This window comes from Melozone crissalis, unplaced genomic scaffold, assembly GCF_028551555.1.
Source record: "Melozone crissalis strain CALT ecotype California unplaced genomic scaffold, PUWL_Pcris_2 ptg000005l_1, whole genome shotgun sequence".
In the NCBI taxonomy this organism is placed as follows: Eukaryota; Metazoa; Chordata; class Aves; order Passeriformes; family Passerellidae; genus Melozone; species Melozone crissalis.
This window is the reverse complement of record NW_026535783.1, coordinates 38,454,772-38,476,610: the sequence shown is the minus strand read 5'-3', so window position 1 is coordinate 38,476,610 and position 21,839 is coordinate 38,454,772. Positions and strand designations below refer to the sequence as shown.

Sequence of the window (21,839 nt, the reverse complement as noted above, 5' to 3'; positions counted from 1 at the left end):
AGGTATTGTTTGGCTTGTTGGACTAACATGAAAAAATAATCCAAGAGGAAAATTGAAGTCTTGTGTCCACACGACATTTTTACTGGACTTCACCACTCATGTGCTTCACTGTCAGAAGACTGTAGAAGAAATGGAACTTGAGGGGTAGAAAGTCTCGCAGAAACTGTAAAATGGAGACGTGTAGCAAAAGTCAGCAATGTGGCAGCTGGCCCAGCAAGAGGCTGGGTCTGTGCTTAAGAGATACTAATCCTGGAGATGGTATTTTCCATTGCCTCCTGAAGGACTTAAGGAGACCACGGGTGCAGGGCTTATTGACCTCCTGTCAGTTCCCTGTTAGGTCCTGGGTGTTCTCTTCCCTTGCCTTCTGCCAGCCTCACCCCTGCTGCAGCGCACCAGGGTACAGGTTTCACATCTGGCTCCAGAAGCTGTGCTGGCTGCTGGCTCTGACTGCTGGCTGCCAGCTCAGGGCTTGCCCCAACTTTCCACCAAGTCTCAGGGAGGACTGTAGGGGGAACACTGTGAATGTTGAATCATCAGCAATTGCTGGATGCAATCAGTGTTTTAATGAGGTATTGAAAGTGAAATGCCACTTAAATCTGCTAATTGCATTAAAAGGACAGCAGATTGCTCTGTATCACTTCTTTTTGATCTGCCAACTTAACAAAGAGTACCAAGGAGCTTTTAAGTGAGGTATAGCAGCCAGTCCAGTGCTACTTGTTTGCATACGAATATTAGTAGGCACAGCTGCACCTCTGTGTTTCTGCCACTCAAGAGGCAGTGACTACAGCTGTGGGAATGTTCTTGATGCATACTTATGAGTAAGTGGGGCAGAGGGGTAGGAGAAGGAAAAGATTCAACATGGGTTGTTCCTTTTTTCCATTAAATGGGTGAGCTGTCTATCACAGATTCACCACACAGAGAAGCTGGCATATTTCAAGCCACTATATTGTTTGAAAGAGGGCATACAGTATTTTCTTTGCTATATTAATCTTGACAGATCAAAATAAACTCTAACACTGGTTTTGCTGGCAGGGTCCTGCTTTGTCAGACTGGCATGTTCTGCAGAAGTGCAGTGCAGGAGTATGGAAAAAAGGCCAGGAGAGATGTCTCCCAATTACAGCAACCCCCAGAAGGGTTTTCTGCAGTTGTGTGTGGTTTGTGTTTGGCACAGACCACACACAACATAAAACTCTTCAGCTATTGCAGCGTATTTCTGAGTCCTTTTCTCTTTTTATTATATTAACTAAGTGGACTGACTGTATAGAAATCACTAGTTACATTGAGTTGAAAAGCCAGTGCTGACCTAAATAACATAAAGCTTTGCCTTGTGATCTTCCAATACCAGGCATTAGGAAATCATTGTATCTGGCTTGTAGAAATTGTAGCTTGTACCTGCGTGTTTATATTTCTCCTTTTTCCCTGATATATTTGTTGAAGCCATGTCTGTTGATGCTATCTATACTTCTGTGTCCCCTCTCCATTTCTTTTAAAAATATCAAACTGCAATTTATTTTAGCCCAGGAAGAAATTACTGTTTTGCTTTTCTTCCCTGCTTCAAGAAAAGTTTTGTGCCATGACCTCCAACTACTATTTTGTAATGAGCCTTGCTGTCCAATACTGCAGCTTATGAGAAGAATTCAGTGTCTGAATAATTTAAAAATAATCTTTTTTAAATCAATTACAGTAAACCTTGTGAGGTTAGAGAAACCTTTTTCTGCCATTCCCTTGCAGTACAGTCTTTTTCTGAGCCATGTCAGTATGTATAATTGACATGAGAGTAGCAGAGGGACCCCACCTTAAGCATAAAGGCATCTGTCAGTGATCAGTTTGTTGCCCTTAGAAAAGTAGTGTGTGCTCACCATCTAGCCTAAAAGCTCTGTGTCACACTGCAGGAGTTTGAAAGCAGTAAAGTTATTTTCCAGACCTGTAGGAGTCTGGTGTCCTTTACGAAGGTTTTCTGGTGGACAGCATTACCTTCACCTATGGCAAAGGATGGGGGTGCCATTTTTCAATGCTTCTTCCTATTCTGCTGGATGAGGAACAGGAGAAACCATCAAAAATTGTGATGCTATCTCTCTTTCCCATACTTTTTCGGGTATTCAGCATCAGATTGTTTCTAGTGTATCTAGCATCAGAGGTTTTTCCCAGTTAATCTGTGCAAGTCACAACTCCTTTGATACCAGGGGTTTTCTGTTGCACAGTACCTCTCTCTACAGTACCCTCTCTGTTGTGTCTTTGCTCTCCGTGAACCTTAAGCAATTTCACAAATTCTGCTAATGACTGTAACAGTCCTGCTAATACTAATAAATGAACTTTAGGTTGCAAATAGCAATAACCTGATTTTTAATAGTAAATCTAACAGAAGTTTCCCACAAAGTAGTGTAGGGCTGTAGTGGGTACTAACAGCTGTGGTGATCACAGCCTGATGGAGCTGCTGCTATTTAGTAGACAAATGTTTCATGATTGTTTTGGACAGAAAGAGGAAGAAAACTTTATTTGATAGAAGAAGTCTCTCATGTTGACAACACACAACACCAGATTGCTACAGTGCAATCACTGCAAAGCCGCATGTTTTGCAAACAAAATATGTTGCAGATTCTAATTATAAAAACAAAAATATGTTCTTTAATTTGACATACAGAGAGAATTTTTCTTACTCTTTTTCTAAGTCTTAAAACTGCCAGGAATCCTCTCTGGAATACTAGTTACTCAGCATGCACAACTGTTACTGTAGATGTCAAAAATATAATATTCATAAGTGTATTTGATATTGTATTCTGGCTCAAGGTATATATCCATCCAACACTGCACTGTGATGTATATGTAAACTGGTCTTAGAAAAAACATATATTCACATCCATGTTGTTCTTGCCAGTAATGAGATTAAATCAAAACAAGCACTATTTGTTACCTAATTTGCCCATTTTCTTAAAGTTTGCTGAAAAGTTAAAAATAATATGTTAAGATAATGGAGCAATTGTGACAAAAGCCAGCAGAATCAGGCAAGCAGATGTCTGAAGGTGGCTGTTTCCTGTACCTAAACAGCAATTAAAGTAAAATATATAATGTATAGCACTGGGTTCTATGCAGTAAGACTACTTTGTCCTGCTCTTTGAAACTGTAAACATGAACCTATGTGAAACCTCTGGAAGAAAGTGAGTGAGCATTTGGCTTGTGTCAAATGAACATAGGGGGCAGTGGAGGAAGAGAGATATATGGGAATAAATGCATGCTTCCTCTCTGTATCTACTTGACTAGCTGCTGTGCTTATTTTTACCTACACTTTACATACTCTCTGGAGAGAACTCTTTTACAATTCTCATGAAAAAAAATTGTACACAACCTTGATTATGCTGTATAGAGCTCAAGCAGCTAGTAAATTGATGCATGCCTAACACTTGTGTTAAAAGCTGTGTGTTCTTTATACCAGAAGCAATGTGTAAGAAGGCATTAATCCTCTAAGCATTAATGCTTTTCAAGATCACAGGTTACCATTGCCCTCTCTTACGTCAGAATGTGCCTTATGTTCCCTTTTCTCCTGTAGGACATCTGGTGGTTCCATGGAAATATTTGAAGAGCCATCGTTTAGCAGTTTGAAGGGAAAGCCTTGAATAATTCACACAACAAATGATTAGGCAAGCACTTGTCTATCTAACTGAATTATTCTGCATGTTTACTGAAGCAGTTAAGCAGCAGAACAGCATTTTCTTCTCTGGAGGCTTTACAGTGGTAGTATTGACCCACCTAGTTATTGGGTTTCAGCCTTTTGTTGACACTGTTGTAAATGAAAGCAGTCTGGACAGGCACTGAGCAGCTGGGCTGGATAATTGTGAAGGATTCATGCTTGTTGCTGTTACCCTCAGTGTTTGTAGTGGGTTGTTTGCTTTGACTTTTGTTGAACTGTTGACAAAAGCATTAGATACAAATAGGAACAAATAAAGTGGTGAGATGCCAGGAGGGCTTGGCAGAAATGGTGGTTTTCATTCCAACTTAAATGGTGAAAGTCTTGTCTGGATGGGCAAAGGAAGGTGTATTATGTGCCTTTCCCTCCCCTTTCCCTTTCTTTCCTTACTGCTAAATAGTTTTTGGCAACCAGGTGAATAAAAACAGAGCAGAGGCAATTCCACCATTGCCTTAACTCCTTGGCACTATGTTTTTGAAGCTCTCTCTGACTGTGGATGTCTGGCTGGGAAAATCCAGTTCCTGAAATGAAAGGATTAAGTATATAAAGGGAGGAGGAAAAAAAAACAGAGAGAAAAGGATGGGGGTGTAGAAGGACTAGAGATGAGGAAAGAGAGGCTTAAATAGAATGGTATACACTAAGTAGTATAGCCAGCAAAATTGAAGTCATTTACTGGAACGCTTTTAATTTGGTTTAAACAAAATACTCTTTTGTATATTCAAATGGGGAGTAGCTCAGCTGTTGTGAAGCCAGAAAATTAATGGTATTTTTAGTGAAATAACAAATGCATGTCAACAACATAGCTGTGGATGATAATGTTGGCATTTTATTCATGAGGAATTATCAATGCAGGTTACTGGACAACATAGTGTGACTGGAATGATTGAGCACAGAGGGGAAGCGGCTGTCCCTCTGTAAGACGATTTCATTTTACATTTAGTCCTTCAGGAAGAGAAGAAGGAGACAGAAAGAAAGCATTTAAAAAAACATGCCTGATATACAGATCTTTGTGGTTTCTGGGTCCCAGCAACTAACCTTTTTAGCTCTGTCTGAGTCATAGTTTTCTGGCTGTTCTTCTTTTCAAGTCTGTCTTGAGGGATGGCAGAGAATAGATGCAGAAGAATAGCATCACATTAGGGTATCCTTGCTGAAAAGGTAGTTTTGGCCCTGGGGGAGCTGCAAGTTTACTCTAGCCATCTCTGGCACTTGAGTTTTGTGCCTGGGTATTGTTTGCTTGGGACCCATAATGCATCTAATGTGTTGTGAAATGTGGTTATGCTGGCTGGCTGTGGAGGAAGTTAGTGTATGATCTGGAAGGTCTTGCCACTTGGCAGGAGAGATGCTTTGTGTTTGCTATTTTGACTGTAGTTTTCTTGTAGTGATCAACTTCAGGGTGTTGTGCAGGTCAGCTGGGAAGTGGCAAGTCAAGACACCACTGCAGTGGAAGAAGAAGGCTCTGTTCAGTAGTGCTGTCTGCAGGCATACAAAGGTATTCCTTGCCTCTGCTGTAACATGTCCACCTGCTTGTATATGAGGTAGCCACAGGGTTTTGGGGCACCAACTTTTGATATGCAGGTATTTTTTTTCTCCTGCCTTCATGGATCTTCAAGTTGTCCTGAAATCAAATGCCGTAGTAGCCAGGTAATCATGGTATTTATGGACCCAATTTGAGTAATCATCTGTGAATGTTTTCATTATTCCTCTTTGTTACGGTTGCCATATTTTTCCTGCTCTCATCATGATAAGAAGGGAAGCACAAAAAGAAATAAGGAGGAAATTGCCTTTTACTGCTGTCACTGCTAGTTTTTTGTAACATGCAGGATGTTTGTTGTGTGAAACCACGTTGACTTGAGCAAGAAGTGTTTTGCCCAGATATTAAATACTGTGAGATCAGGCCTGAATTCATTTTTAATCCATAAATATCAAAACAAAGAGTAGAAATACCAAGCTATTTCTAGCAAACCTACTAGGAGTGGTGTTATTGTGGATATCAGTTTGTGCATGATGAATCCCCAAATCTTTTCTCTTTGGGAAATACGCATAACAGTTCTAAAGGGAGCTAAAGGTATTATGATAGCAAATTTCAACTTTGATTGAAGGTAAAATGAGGACTTTTTGAAATGCAGGGACTTAAAGCCCAGTCAAAACAAATATATTCTATAATCATGTTTGAATAGCATTTGGGAAACACAGTTTTGGATCACCTAAATTGTATGAGAATTCACAAAAACTAACTTGTGAATGTTCTGTGGCATTGCCTTACTTTTTAGACAGGCTTGGACAGTACTGTGTTTTCATATGAAATGTACTTTTCCCTGTACTTAGTTACACAGAGTTAGCTCGTTAGGGTAATCTGCTTTGCCTGCAGATCTATAAGAAGTTTTGCTTTTTGCTTTAACTGGAGTTTCACAGAGCTTAGACCAGGAAGCAGGAAAGTGCTTCTGGAATGAATTTGGGTTGAAGTAACAGAAGTTTTGAGTGAAGCAAGGAGGGAAAGAACTAGTATACTACATAGGTGGAGATTGAATCGGACTTACTCAAGTCACAAAGTGATTATGCATTGTGGGGCTGCATTTTTTTGCACTGTCTGGTGTGAGATAATACACAACTGGAGTTCTAAGCTGGCCAGTTAGGAATAAGTGTGGATATGGGGAAAAAACATTCAGTAATAGGAAACGCTAAAATAAAATAGAAGTAACAGTATAGCAGATAGATGAAACCCTAAATCAGCCACAGGTCTTTACTGGCAGCTTGCCATTAACCAGTGGGCTGCACTGTTTTGAATATAATTTATATTGAATTTTAATCAGAAAAGCACAGACAGTGTTTGTTTTTCATACTTACATAGTGCTTTAAGTGCAAACACTGCATAGCAAAAAACCATAAAAGACACTGTATCTGGTGGGTTATAGTAAATGAAGTGATGATGGAAGACTGGCTCTGCATTTCTGCAGAAATCAGGGAGGTTCATCTGACATCTGGCTGTCTTTGAGAAGATCTTACACATTCTGAAGTAGTGGCTTTAGGTTCTCACAGTTTGGCTGATTAGTTTTACATACAATGCAGAAATGCTTCCTTTTTTGCATTTCTTGTGTCTGTGTCATACAGATTTATGCAAATTAAGAATTGGCTAGAGTTCTATGTTTGTATAATTTCTGGAGTTTAGTACAGGTACTCTGTTACAGCAATTGGATTGCTCCAATCTTTTAGTTGTGTTTTGATACAAGGAATACTGATTATTCCTTCCTCATTTTTAAATTTTGGTCTAGCATATGTAATAGATCCATTTTGGTGATACCGGAGTACCTCCAAGTCTTCAATCCATGAATCCTCTCAACAACCCTGTAAGGGAAAGAAGCACTCTCTAGACTTCCGAAATTATCCTGCTTTTTGAGGCATGAAGAAGCTTAATTGACTTCATGTGATCAGACAAAAGAGCAGACTACTAAGCCTACATTTCCAAAACAAACAGTTTTACAACCTCCCCATTTTTAGTTTTTAGCTCAAGAACCAATGCTACTTTGTGATCTGTCTGTACCTAATTCTTTCTTTTGAAACCTCACAGTGGTTTTTAGTCCCATTCTTGGCAAGTACATGCATGCTTCTAGTTTGACCACTCAGTCCTTTTGAGCTACTTCCAGTTTCATTTAACTGTCTAATCTCTGCATGTTTTGGCAGAAAACAAGCTTTGGTTGAATTTTCATCCTTCCTTCAGGCTTGATTACATGGCTTGTGTGTTTCTGTGGCTCCTTTCACACCAGGTTGTTGGAGACAGGACTAAAAGGGATACCGGGCGTGTTTTCAGATGATACAAAACTGGGAGGAACTGTTGACTCCTTCCAGGGCAGGGAGAGGCCCTGCAGAGAGACCTCCACAAATTGGGGGTCTGGGCAACCACCAACTACACGAAGCTCAACAGGGGAAAGTGCTGGATTCTGCACCTGGGATGGGGCAACCCTGGATGTATGGACAGACTGGGAATGAGGTGCTGCAAGCAGGGCCATGGAAAGGGACCTGGGGGTCCTGGCAAGTTGAACGTGGGTCAGCAGTGCCCTGGCAGCCAGGAGGGCCAACCCTGTCCTGGGGTGCATCAGGCACAGCATCACAGCTGGGCAAGGGAGGGGATTGTCCTGCCCTGCTCTGAGCTGGGGCAGCCTCACGTCCACTGCTGGGGGCTGGTCTGGGTGTTACAATATAAGAAAGACGTGAAACTGTTAGAGAGCATTTAAAGGTGGCCAGTGAGGATGGCGAAGGGCTTTGAGGGGAAGCTGTATGAGGAGCAACTGCGGTCACTTGATCAGCTCAGCCTGGAGAACAGGAGACTGAGGGGAGCCCTCATCGCAGTTACAACTTCCTTGTGAGAGGAAGGACAGGCTCTGAGCTCTTTTCTGTGGTGACCAGTGACAGGACTTGAGGGAATGGCCTGAAGCTGTGTCAGGGGAGGTTTTTGTTGGCTGTTTGAAAAAGTTCTTCTTGCAGTGGGTGGCTGGGCACTGGAACAGCTCCCCATGGAGATGGTCACAGCACCAAGCCTGACAGAGTCCAAGAAGCATTTAGACAGTGCTCTCAGGCGCAGAGTGTGACCCTTGGGGATGGTGCTGTGCAGGGCCAGGAGTTGGACATGATGATCCTTGTAAATACCTTCCAGCTCAGCTTATTCTGTGATTCTGTGATATGTAGCCAAATCAGCAGAAGCCGCAGCACTGTTGGGAGGGTCCTGGCAAAGGGAGTTTGTGTTCAGTTGTGTTGCTCACCCTGGGCTAACCAGCTGCCACACAGCATATATACACCGTGCAACACAGCACTGTGCCAAAGCCCCGGGGTTAATGTTAGCCCCTTTTTAGGACCATGCCACCCCTCCAGACATCCCAGCGCTGTGCCTGAACTCTTCCTCATTGTATTACTTCCAGCCCAGGGCCACACAGGTGAAGCTCTGCTACTTTACATGCATGGAGCAAGAAATTGTTCAGCTGCAGATTTTGGGCATAGTGCTTTACTGACTGTTAGCGAGGTGTCCAGCAAGGGCTGCTGCACAGCTGGAAGACTCTTCCAGACTTCCTGCAAGGCTGGTGCATGGGAGCAGCCCTAGAGGTGGATGTGGGAATGTGATTTTTGTAAGCAGTGAAAGTACCCAGTGGGGAGAGCATGCAGGCAGGGAAGAAGGATTTCCATCTGTGGACTGGAGCTTTGGATACAGTTGTGCTTGCTGTGAAAGTTTGTTACACTTTCTTACTGTAAGGGCTCCATCTGGTGCTCTAGGTGTCTTTAAATGAAAATTTGCGTTTACTGTCAGGACTTAAGACTATGCACAGTGAGCATTCTGATGGTATTATCTGTCACAACAAATAATGAAAGCTTGTCTTGCACTTGAACCCTGTAGTACAAAAAGGGGCAAGGAAAGGCAGTGAAATAGGGGGGACAGACTGGACAGGTTCAGAATCTGTCCCCATGTTAGCAGGAAACAGCAGTAAAGACCCACTTTAAAATTCAAGGTTTTCTATCTTGGAACAGGACTCGGCTCATAACTGAGAATATGCAAGGTAGCAGTGCAAGGAAACTCAAGCAGCCCAGATGCTAGTCAGTAAACAGTGGTGTGACTTCAGCTCAGCATCTTAAGTTCTGGCTAAAGACATGCTGGCAGTGCTCTGTGTACTCAACGTAAAACCCCACTCACTCTTCAAATTTGAAGATGATGTGTGCAGAGATCACCATTGTATTCACGCCTTGCATTAGGAAACACTTTGCTAGCTATTCTGACTAGTGCCTTAAAAAGGAACAATTTTGGCAAGCTGTTATGGAGAAGAAATGCACTGACAAACAGTTGTAATTTGAGATTAAATAACTTCCCAACAGAGAAGCCCATTTTTTAAGTAATTCTGTGCATTCATCCCAGCTCTCTTTTAGCCTTCTCACCTGGATCAGTGTTTACAACTAAATTCATTCTTGACTGTGCATAAGATCAGGCTGCCTATTTAGGTGTCCTTTAAAGTGTGGGTTGGTTTTTGCTGTACTCCAAAGCAAGTAAAAAATGCTTTTTTTACTTTACTTTACTGTTTCACCCAGTCAATGGGTGCCTAGAGGAAATTATGTGTGTTGAAGGAGCCTGTGGAGGCTTTCCCTTAACCCTGTAATTCCAGCTTTTATAGTGCTTCTTGGGCCTTTGATCTCCACACTCTTAATTGGCTCACAGGGAGATTATTTACAGTCAACAAGAAAAGTACCTTGAACTTGTCATTTTAATAAACTTGTTACTTGCCAGCTTCTCTAGAGGCATCCCACATGGAAATAAACATCTTTCATTTTGTTTTATAAGTAAGTTTTTAAAATGGTTTCCTGGAACCTTGATGAAATATCAGGTCTTTGCAGATCTAAATCCACACTGTAGGTATTGCTTGGAAACATGCTTGGTGTTCTTTAGCATGTGCTTAATGCTAAATTAGAAAACATAAGACTTTTTTTTTAGTCCCTGTTTCCACCAGCTTATTTCTAAACTATTTAAAATAAAAAGCCTGAGCATGTGTGGTATTTAAAAAAACTTTCACATGAGGTTTTTAAAACAGATCAATTTCAGCATTAGAGTGTTAGTAATTCAGCAAAGGAAAATTCAATTCAGGATTGTGTTGCTGTAATAATAATGTATTATATCTGTCTTGAAAATTATTATAACAGTAGAGTTGAACCTAGTGAATTACATAATTCAGGAGCATTTGCCAGAATGCTGTTTTAGGGATATTACTGTAGTCTTCCCTTAAAAGCAAGTGGAAAGATGAATCGTATTATGAAATACTTAAATGAGAGACAAGAGTCTTCAGAAATTACCTAAAATAACTAATTTGAATAGAATAGAAGGTCATGTGCGTGCATGCCAAGTTAATCACATTTAACTACTTGGCAGACTGAAGGGGGAGTACAAGAGGGACATTTTTGCTTTTCTTTTTCTCTAACCTAAATTAAAAATGTATTGGCTACTCATTGCTAACATCAAAACATTTCCAGCTAGCCTGAAGTCAGTATTTGATTGTGCTTTTAACATTTAAAACATTAACAGTGTGACCTATGTAATATAAATAATGGAAGGCCCAGAGAAGTAAAAGCTACTGCTGCTTCTCTTGGCAAAGCTCTATGATGTTCAGGAGTTGTAATGCATCTAAAAATCTGGCAGAAAGGACCATGTGTTTTATTTTTTCAGTCTTCAAAAGTAGGTGTTATACTTATGATGTGCTATTATATACTGATGTAACTGCTTTAAGGCTGACTGCTGAATCTGTGTTCCCACCACTCCTCCATCCATTCCATTTAGCAGAGTCCTGATTTGAAGAATGAAACTGGGGACTGTTGTTTTTACAGCAGGCTGAGGTCCAGATTCAGAGTAGTGCACAGTAGGCATCTAAAGTTCAGCACATATGTACGTTCCACTGGTTTCTTTTTCTGCTTTGTGACTTCCGTAAGATCAAAGTGTGTGTCTCAAATCTGGCATCTGCTCAAGTGCTTTCCTGAATAGGAAATGGGATAATTTCCTGAACAAGGGTCTTGGGAACACAAGTAAGTGAGGGTAGATGAAGTGAGGCAGATATAATGGGCTAGGATATTATTTGGGCAGAGAGGAGAATAGTAGTGCTCAAAGATTTTTTATGGAAGATATTTTTAATAGATGGTTAAGAGAATGTTTTGTTTCAGAATCAGCATGACCTGGAATCTGCAAACGTTTAATAGCACCCAGTTATGTTTTATTCACCCACCCAGTTAATAGTCTGTTTGGATAATGAAATTCTGTTTTCAGTGGACACTTATCAGTGTCTGTGGCTTCCTAAACCATGTAGGTTTAGGTTAAAAAGCAGAAAATAAATCAAGTCTTCAGAAGCCACACAAAATCTAATGGAGAAGAGAGAACCAAATTGCTAGTCTCTTTCTTAGTATTGGAGAAAAACATTTGAATATGTTTCTGCTAACAGAAGCCGTCAGGATGTAGAGTGAGTGTTTCTATTGAGTTTTAGGGGGTTTTTGTAATCATGGTTGCGTTTTGAAGCCTACTTCTTTTCCCTTCACTTTTCTACTGATCAAGTCAAGAACAAATAGGATTAAGAATAGGGATAAGAGAGATAGCTAGTCAGAACATGTAGAAAGAGATAGTCAGTTCTATTTGTGAATTATTCAGTTAAAACAATAATTTGCTTTGTCTTCTTATCATCTCCTAGGTCATCTCTGCAGCAGAACAACTATGAAATCCTTTAGAGACAAACAAGCAGAAGGGAAGAAAATGAAAGTGTTTTTCCCTGGAGCATTGGTGCATATGGATAGATTGGAAGGGAGCAAAAATGTGAAAACTCAAAACTGATGCCTTTGCCATGAATATAGCCTTTATTAGACATAACCAAAACTGAAAATGTAGGATACTGGGGCACAGTACCTGATGGAGGGAAGCTAAATTGAGTGTCTTGTGGGACTGTCATCAGATGTGATCTCTGTGGTTTTAAAGCAACCAAAAAAAAAAGGGCTCATTGGTAGTAGGTTAGATCCTTCTGATCCAAATGGAGAACAGATAGGGAGTGTAAGTCCCAGGAGAGAGTTAGGACCTGTCACATGAAAACTGAATCTACCAAAATATCCCTGGAGAAGGCAACACTTAAAGCCTGATCATTTTGCTGCTTGAACATGGAAAATCTAGGGGGTGTAGGTGTGTGTATTTTTTACCTCCTAACTTTGGTTGCCAGTAGTGAAGGGATTTTTATAACCCTTGTGCCTTGAGACGCTGCAGGAAAGTGTTTGCGTTCAGCTTGGCTTTGTGCCTTACAGTCCATTTTAATCACTTTGCAAAGTGGAAGGATAACAGTTCTACCACGGTGCTTGGTCTGAAAAGAGGACTCTGAGTGAAACCCAGTTATTCTTCAGAGGGATTTCCTGGTTCTTGCAGGAACAGACTGTAAAGCATACTGACACAAGCCTTTAATGGTTATCATAAAACATTCCCTCTGTAGTGTTTTTTAAAATTCTGAAAACTAACCAAGTATCCTTGTGTATTCTGTTTGAATGCAGTTGCTGTGAAAACGTAATTAGTGTGGATATTCTGGAGATATGTTGGATGTTGGGAATTTTTATGCATGTCTGTTATTGGCTTTTGAAGAACAGTAATGGAGTGTTGCTGCTTTTCCTTGCCTCATGGCATGTCAGTGACTCAAAACCTGTAATACAGGCTGGTGGCTATTCTTATCTCTCTCTTTCATGATGTTGAGCCCACAATTAAATGGCTGTATTGAATGCTTCTGCCAGTTGAGCTTTTTCTCATAGTCTGTGATTGCATGCTTTTCCTTGCTCTTTCTCCCTAGTTAACTGCCCATAGTCTCTATTCTTTGTGTTTCTGTTTTGTTAGAACTGTTCAAATTGTTTCAGGTCTCTGCTAAAGGAAATAGCATGAAAGTTCAGTAACTGGAACCCCAAATAAATATTTGAGGAGAGGAGGACTATTGTTTCACATTTCCTTGGCACTGCTCAGTTCCTCAGGTTTCCAAAGATATTTACCCTGAATTCTTCTGAATTTCTGTAACTTGATTGCCTTTGACCCTTCCCTTTAAGTAACTCTGATTTTGGCTAAATTAACATTTAGAGGCTTGACCAACATGCAGTGGATTTTCACACTTACTTTGTAGAATGCCAGTAGGACATTTTTCTCTAGTAGCATCCTCAGGCTTGTGATGGTGGAACACTTCTTTCTGGAATCATTAGGGTTGATATTCCTTTGCAGCCTGCATATGTCCTGGGGCTCACCTACTCTGTTGTCTATAGCAGTTGCAATTTGTGCCTTAACACCTTCTTACAAATCTTTTCACTCCATCCAAATTACCTACTCTGCTATGTTCTGAAGCATGTATTCTTATTTTAGGGTTTGGTCAAGGTAGGGGATAGAAACACAGAGTAGTGAATGGAGAGAATGGAGCAAGTGAATTGCTCTATGGATTGGGTGGGGGAGGATGGTTGACTGTGCCCAGGTTGTCTTACTGTCAATTAAATTCACTGTTAACGAGTAGCAAAATGTGGGTGAGAACAGACTTCCTAGTAAATGTAATATTGTGAGCTTTGAGGCTTCTGTAAACCTAGCAGAAATGTTTAACTCTTTTTCCTGCCATCTGTTTCTTTCTCTTTTGTTCCCTGTTGAAGCCAGGTCCTGTGTTCAAGCTGTTCTTCTTTACCAAAGGGTGCTTATTACTCTTGGCACATTTGATTTCACTATCTTCATACACCTGTGCTAGGATGTACTTTAACTTGAACCTAGCCTTCCTTTTTTCACTTTCATCTGTGTTCTTCTACTGCTCCACGGCTTGTCCTAAAGCTGCAGTAGTTCTCCCCATCCTCTGACCCTCACAGTGTCAAGCAGTGCTTAGGCCTTATGTGTGTTATGTCCTTCAGCCAGTGGTTAGTGGAGAAGCTGTATTTTAAAGGATTTATTACAAAAATCCATCTGCAAAAGACTAACCGGCAGACCTGACCATTGCTTTAAACATCTACTTTTCTTGTCACCAATATGAACCTGTACACCAGGAAGGGCCAGAGAATCATCATCCCATGCTGATAGGATTATACATCAAAATTGCTAGGTACCTTCCACTGTTGTTGTGTGTCCCTCTCAGCTTTTCCAGCAAATTGACAAGTATATATTGAAATACAACTGGAATTTATGTGTGCAACTGCAGTAGTTTATTGCTTCATTTTATCACCCATTTCATAGCATCTAGACTTTGATGCTTTTAATTAGCGCAGATTGAATACTCCAGTGGTACCACCAATGGCAAGCAGATTGCAAGTGTAAATAGTTACATGGGTATTTTTTATGAAGTTACACACACATATACATAATAAACACACATATCTGTACTTCTCTTGACGTAACACTTATGAGAACACTTAGATTTTGAAGACTGCTGACCCTGCATACTTTCTTTATTCTGGACTTTTTTATGGTCTTCCCATTGCTCTTGCAGGCAGCACTGCACATCTAGACTTTGATGTTTTTTTATGGCACTCTTATCCTCTAATTAACTTCATTAATTTTGCAATTAGTGAAGTTAATTAGTGGTTAAAAATGCTATATAAAACTTCAAAGTTTGCATTTTAATCATAGTTTGTATTAAAAATAATTATCACATGCTTGATTACACAGCTTGATGCAGTTAGCTCAGACCGGGTCATGTGACATTAAACCAGCTTTGTTTTATATCTTTGCTAGCTAGTTAGTTGCATTTTTCCCTGACAGTTTCTGAAGCTTTTTCTGGTATCTGAAAATGCAGCCATAGGGAAAAAGGCAGTGACTAAGACCAAAAAAAAATATTGCTCATGATATGGCTTAGTGGAAGTTAGGTTTTAGTTTGGGCAAGCAGAGAAACAAGCTGCAAAAGGGGGACATGAAAATATTAAAGAAGTCCACCATGACCAGTGAGTGATACATGTGGGATCAACACTTGCCTACCAGCCTCCTCTGATGAACCATTTTGGTGGTGCTGTGGTCCAGGCTGTACTGCCTGACTGTGTCAGCCTGATCATGGCCCGCTACGGAAACCTTAAGGTAAGGGCATGGTAAAGAAAATCTGCTTGCCCAAGGGCTGCAAACGGTGTGTGTTGAAAAATTAAAGCCAAGAGGACAAAATCCATGCCCATCCATGCAGATACTGGGATGTAGTAATAACAATAACAGTAATAATAGTAGCAATAATGATAACAATGCCAGCAACAAAAAGGCTTTGTAAATGTGGGTGACTTCAGAAGGCAGAGTTGCTATGCAAATGCTCCATTATGGTATCTGTAGATCAACCCACAGCATTTCATGCCATCTTCCTGAGTTTAATCAAAGTAATGCTTCTGTGCATATAGATGTCTGTAAATGAATTAGTTTTTTAAACAGCTATATGGGTGTTACCTTAGAGCCCTTAGGCTTGCTTTGTGGGAGCCCTTGGCTGCAGTTTCCTCCCTGAGCACATGGTCTCTGGGCTGTATTTGGACTGCCTCTTTTTCTTGTGCCCTGACATCTCGCCTGTCTGGTGGGACCTCTCCCTTAGGGTGTCAGAAGTCTTAATCCTAATTTCTTACTTTCTTTTTCCTTCCTTTCTTTTTTTTTTTTTTTTTTTTTCACCTCTGATTTAAGCTTACAGTATTAAGCAGCTTAGTGCTCCAAGCCCAAACCTAGGACAGTGCCTGAATCCAAGTTCCAGTGCTGGTGCTTCCATCTATAACATTGGCATCAGCCAACACAAAGCAGCATTACTGCCTGGTCGTTCCACTGCGATGCATATTGTATCCATTTTTATAGTTTCTTTTATACTTTCAACAGTCTTTATAACAGCAATAATGTCATTCAGATAATTATACTGTAATTGACCTTAGCGTTGAGCATCCTTGGCTTTTACTGCAGTTTGCTTAATACTTCAGTATGGTCAATTATCTTGTAATTCCCACTTTGTTGAGAATTATTGTTTTAATTATTCCACTCCAAATACATCATTTTGGCATAGTAGTAAGGGTGCACTGGGGAATGGTCATACTCGTGAATGCTTTAAAGAGTTACCAGCTTTAACATGTAGGAAGACTTTTCATCTTGTCATCTCTAGTCATTACTTTTAACACTGATTTCATTTAATTATCACTTAGTGTGCTCAGGCCAGGTCTTATCTGGAGAAGTCAGCATATGGGGAGTTGGGGCTTGCAGCTGCATGGCTGTACAATTTGATTTATGATTTCCACACTGATTTCTGCCACATTACAGTGTGAGCTGCATATGTTGATACAGCTAAATTCCACTAAAAGGTGGCGGTAAAACAGTGATTTTTTTTTTTCCCACCCCTAGAAATTTGAATTATTAATTATCCCAAACAGACATTGAGTATGCTGGTAAGAATTTTATGGCTGCATAGGAAGCTTGCATGGCTCTCTGGATACTGGTTTAATTTGCACCTGTATGGCACTGATACTCCACCAGGAGCAGTGTCCTGATGGTGTTAGAGAGAAAACAGCATGATCCTTCTAGTGGGAGACCATTTCAGTTAGCACTGTGCTAAGCACTGCCCAAAACAGAGACTGAATCATAGCATGCTATGCTCCATAGCCTAGTGCAAAAAATACTGTGGGTCCAGTACTAGAAAGATACTGTTCTGCTTCTTAAGTAAATTATGTGAACATGGCGATGTGCTCAGCCTATCTATAAATGTGTGTGTTCATTGGTTTTTTGTCAGCATTTTGTGATGTATTTACCATGAATAAAAATGTTCTACCAAAGCAGAAAATGAAAAACTGGTATGTTTTGCTCAAACACAAACTAAGTGTAACCTACTTTCACCAAAGAGTATTTTTCCTATGTCTGATATAATTATTACATGTGAGCACACTCAGCATTGTTTAATAGGAAAATGCTACTCTTGTAGTAGATTAATGCATTTTATTGAAGAAAACAGCAGTGTAAAAAGACTTCATTTCTCTATAAATTTTAATAGTTACTAAAACAAGGACTCTGGCCCATTAAGTTACAGCCTGCCAAGTCATAGTGCTGAATCACTTAATTTCTGTAAGTAACTATCTGTTCCACCTTCTTAAAGGCAGCTGTTAGGAGAGCACTGATGTTTTAATCATGGAACAGGGCAGAGTCTGTCAGCTGAACAGTGTGTTTTGATGGGGTTTTCTTTTACCATCTGCAAATGTAAGGACTTCTCTTGGAGTTTGTGGGCTGGCACACTCAGGAACCAAGGTGTGGGTGAATACAGGATTATTTGCAGGAATCTGATGTCAGTGGAAACCATGAGGACATTGTTACATCCCAGTATTTCTCAAGGAAGGTTGGTCCTTATCAGTGCTTATAGACTGAAAAGCTGTTACAAACAATAGAGGGAACTCAGTATGATTAATACTGTTGTCTCTCTCACAGTGAACATAGTAGGCATTAGGTCCATAGGAAGAGCTAGACCATAGCTCTTTGTCTATGTATGTGACAAATCTTTATTACTTAGCATAAAAGATAAACTTAGATCTGTCAGCAAAAATACATCCCATGAAGATGCTGATCTTAATGTGGCAGGTGCATTTCATGTTGAAGGGAAAAGAAGGCAGTTCTGCAGGGGTATTGGTGCAAGGCGAGGGGTGGGACAGTTAAAGTGGGGGTGGTTAGATTTGGTCTGTAGTAATTGACTCATGAGGCAAAATAATGTCACTGCTACTACACTGGCCTAATTTCAGATTGGTAAAGGAGGTTCTGCCTGCTGTCAGTAGGTGAGTTGTCTCTGTTTTTTCTGCTAATGTCAGGTGAGAATACTGCAGGAGGATCCTTTCATATTGGTATAAGGTCAGATCCATCAAGCAATAAAACCATTAAGCAGTGTGCATTGCCGCAATGCCCAATGTGGTGCTCATCCTTTAATGTGCTAGTGATAATTAGCTACTTTATCTTTCTAGTAGGGACCTTCAATTTATTACTTTATTAAGTAGTGAAATCAGAGATTAAAATGGTATCTATAGCACATAGCTAACCAGATTGTGAAAAATGGAACTGTATGGTTTCAGATTTATGAAAATAAATATTTCTATTTAAATAAGTGCAGTAGTTTAATTCTTTAGACACCACTTTAATTTGTGGTTTATTGGTGATTATTTTTCTTCGTTTTAAAGCAAATTGCTTTCTGTAGGGTGAAGTTGAGAAATAATGAATTGAATTCACATTACAAGCTACTGCCTTCCAAATTCTAAATGAATATAAATGTAATAGGAGCTTAGTATAAAAATCTTTTGCAAAAGGTTATGCTATATCATTGCAGAAACAAATACATTTTTCAAGTCATTGGTTCATTTAATGTTGTGTTTCTACTTGGCCTTTATTTTAAGGGCTTCTGTACCTTGGCAGTGCTGTCTCCAAATGTCTTAACATGTGTTGTCACTTCAGAGCAAAAAATAACTTTGTTAGTTTGCATTATTTGCTATAATTGTTGATTAATGATCTGCTTTAAAACTAAATTAGTATTTTAAGATGTATTTGCACAGTACGAGAAAGGCACAGTGCCTTCAACACTACCTTTGTTCTAAAATTTTTCTTTCCACTCATTGTTCTTAGAGGGTAATTAACAATTACCAGTCCAAAATACGGAAAATTTTTGCAAATTCTACCACTAATTAATCTGAGCTGCTGATCTTAAGAACTGTAAATTTCAGCAAAATGGAGAGGAGGACCTGTGTTCCAGCAATATTCCCTTATGTGACTTGGACAATAACTACAGTTTAATTTCTGTGTTTAAGTTTTCCTAATCCTTACCAGAAGCTTGTGATATAATAAGGAAAAGAAGAAATTCTATAATAGCGATGGAACAGAAGTTACTTAATGTAAATGCTAATTTCTTGGTTTGTATTCGTGTTAATAGCTGCACTGAAAACCCCAAAACCAAATTGCTATGTAGTACAGTTTTATGTAGAAAAACAGCTGTCTGTCATGCATGGAGGAAAAAACCCCAAACAAGTGTTTCTGGATGAATGGGAGGATCTAAAATCCCTCAGTCAGGACTTCTTTGGTTCTTCCTTACCACCCTAGTAAAAAGGAGGACAGAGATGGAAACAGTCAGCAGGATTTCAACTGACAATTATTTTCATCTCCGTTGCTGTCATTTCCAATTCTGCAAAAAGCCTGAACACTTCCTTACTTATGTATGTTCAACCACTGACTTCAGAGTGAGATAAAGTTTAGTGCATGCTTAAATGCTTTCTTGAACTAGGGCCAAAACTGCTGCTGCTACTAAAATCGGTCCCAGTGGGAACATTGCATCTTTCATTGCTGCCTTTTTTGTATATGAAGATACAGACTCCACAAAGCCCTGGAAATATGGTAGAATTTGATAAATGTTGCCTGCCTTGTTTAACAGAGTAGAGTGGAGTTGTTGGATGATAGTGCATAAAGTACACATTGTCTTCCTTTCTCTCCTGTCCATATGTGTGCTCTTTAGCAATCATTACTAGGTGAGCACTGTAGAATAGCAAGAGAATCACTGAGCCAGTCTGTGTTTTGTTTCTGTCTGCTGCAGGCATAGCCTGCAGTTGTAAAAGGCAGCAAAATAAAATGAGTTAAGGTGTTTTCTCCTGTTCTTGCCTGCTCCAAAACTGCTCAGAAGCTTGCGTCTTTCTTTGGTAGAAATCTTCATTCAAATGTTTGCTGAAGTGTGACTTGCCTTGAGCCTCTTTGTTATTTTTGATTTACACAGGCAAACACACACACATGTGCAAACACACACCCCTCTTCTGAGACTATTGACTTAATCTTGTGTATTTGTAGAGGAAACAAACCAAAACAAGACCAGTGCACAGTATTCATAAAATTCATCCTATTGGCAGTGCAGATAGCCACTGTGATCTGTCAGTTGATCGCCTGTTTCTGTCTCCTGCAATACATAGTGCAGTTTTTGATACAAGACACTTGCTGGGTAGCTGTCACTGGTTCAAACCCAACATGCTGTCTGTAAGAACAGCTCCAGATCATACTGTCAGCATAAGATGTATTGAGGGGTGGTGACAAATGAACGTGGGCCTAATGATGCTTTCTTCTCTTTTTGGACTACAGAGCTCTTCTGTATCTCCTTCAGCCAGTTTCAGAACAGCAGAAAAGCACAGAAATTCAACAGATTATTCTTCAGATAGTAAAAAACAGAAAACAGAAGAGAAGGAAATAGCAGCTCGTTATGTGAGTAGATTGTCTACATTGTGCATTGTTGAACTTCAGTGTTCCTCTGTAGTTTCACCTGGCTTCTGCTGCATAGCTAATTTTAAAAAGAGGGTCAAATTTTAACTGTTTTTTTAATTGCCTACCTCTAGTGTCTCTGCTGAATTAAACATTTTGGTGCCTATGATTGATACTGTTTTTAACCATATAAATACAAAGCACCTGGCAATTGTGTGACAATGGTGCTGAGCTTTAGTTAGGCCGGGACTCATTAATGAAGCCTTTCTTGACTCCACTTTATAGTGCAGTGCCAGTTTGGATGAAGATTTTCATCCTCTGTCCTTCTCCACCAATTCGAAAACTGGCATGATTGCTGTAGTTGTGGCAGCCTGCTAAGCAGAAGCCCTGTAGATGTCTGAAAGGTGTTAATTGTATTACCGCATAAAGTGAATGGTACACTGCAGATTTGTGAGCAGATTTCCTTTGTTTTTATAGTTATTAAGAGACACTGGCATATGAAATAATTTTTTTTAACACACTGTGATTTGTCATTGCAGGACAGCGATGGTGAAAAGAGTGATGACAACTTGGTAGTTGACGTTTCCAATGAGGTATTCACAATGGTGTTTTTTCAGCCTTAGAGAAATGGTGGTGGGGGTATCTTCAGTGGTTTCTGTGCAGTGGTTTCTGTGCAGTGGTTTCTTTCTGTATTGGTTTTATGAATAGGATTATGGCATTTGCACCTGAAATGCCTGACAGAATCCAGTTGTATCCTCTTTCTTTAGAATACAAAACAGATCTGAAGCATTTACTTTTACAGGGTTGTAAGTACTTCTACAAAGCTTGTAAGAGTGTCTGTCTTTTCTTTCACTTTGGCCATGACTTCACATGTGAACCTTATCAGGTCTGCCAAATGCATCAAATCTTTTTAATCTGTCACTTGAAGAAAGAGATTTACTTGCCTATTTCAATATCCATAGATTTTTGGCATTATTTTTCATGGTTTAATGGCATCAAATTTTAAGAGCTTTTTTTAAAAAAACCAAATTGTCCTTCATTATCCCTCTCAATTTTACAATTGGATCAACTAAATCAATTAAGAATGGAAGGAATGTGTCACTTCCTATGACAGATCTTCATTTCAAATTGAGATGATGCCTTGAGAGGCTGCCGAGAACAGAGGTTAGACAGAGTTAAAGGAATAAACTAGGTATTAAAAGGCCTTCAAAGGATACATCTTAGGCAGTACAAGAGCCTGGCCAGGGCTGCACCCAAGATGGACCCAAGATGGATAACTGGTCACGAGTTTTGACACTTTTTATAAGTTTTGGTCTATTTACATATTGGGGTTAATTGTGCAATTACAGCTTCAGGTTATGAAGTCCCATCCTCCCAGACTGCTCTCCTCAGTTTGCTGTTTTTGACATCTTTTGGGCCTGAGGCTGTAACGGTGTCCTTGGTTCTCAGGCTGGGAAAGGATTGTTTTGTCTG

At 39.9% G+C, this 21,839-nt stretch overlaps 1 protein-coding gene across 4 annotated transcripts in view; it reads left to right on the top strand.

Moving 5' to 3' along the window:
* LOC128942045 (transducin-like enhancer protein 4) overlaps positions 1–21,839 on the top strand; it is a 97,642-nt gene that overhangs the window by 63,201 nt on the left and 12,602 nt on the right. For all 4 annotated transcript variants that reach the window (XM_054284262.1, XM_054284243.1, XM_054284254.1 and 1 more), the window contains 2 exons: positions 20,250–20,369; positions 20,906–20,959. In XM_054284262.1, the coding sequence (XP_054140237.1) occupies positions 20,250–20,369; positions 20,906–20,959 (174 nt within the window). The remainder of the gene's footprint in view (positions 1–20,249; positions 20,370–20,905; positions 20,960–21,839) is intronic.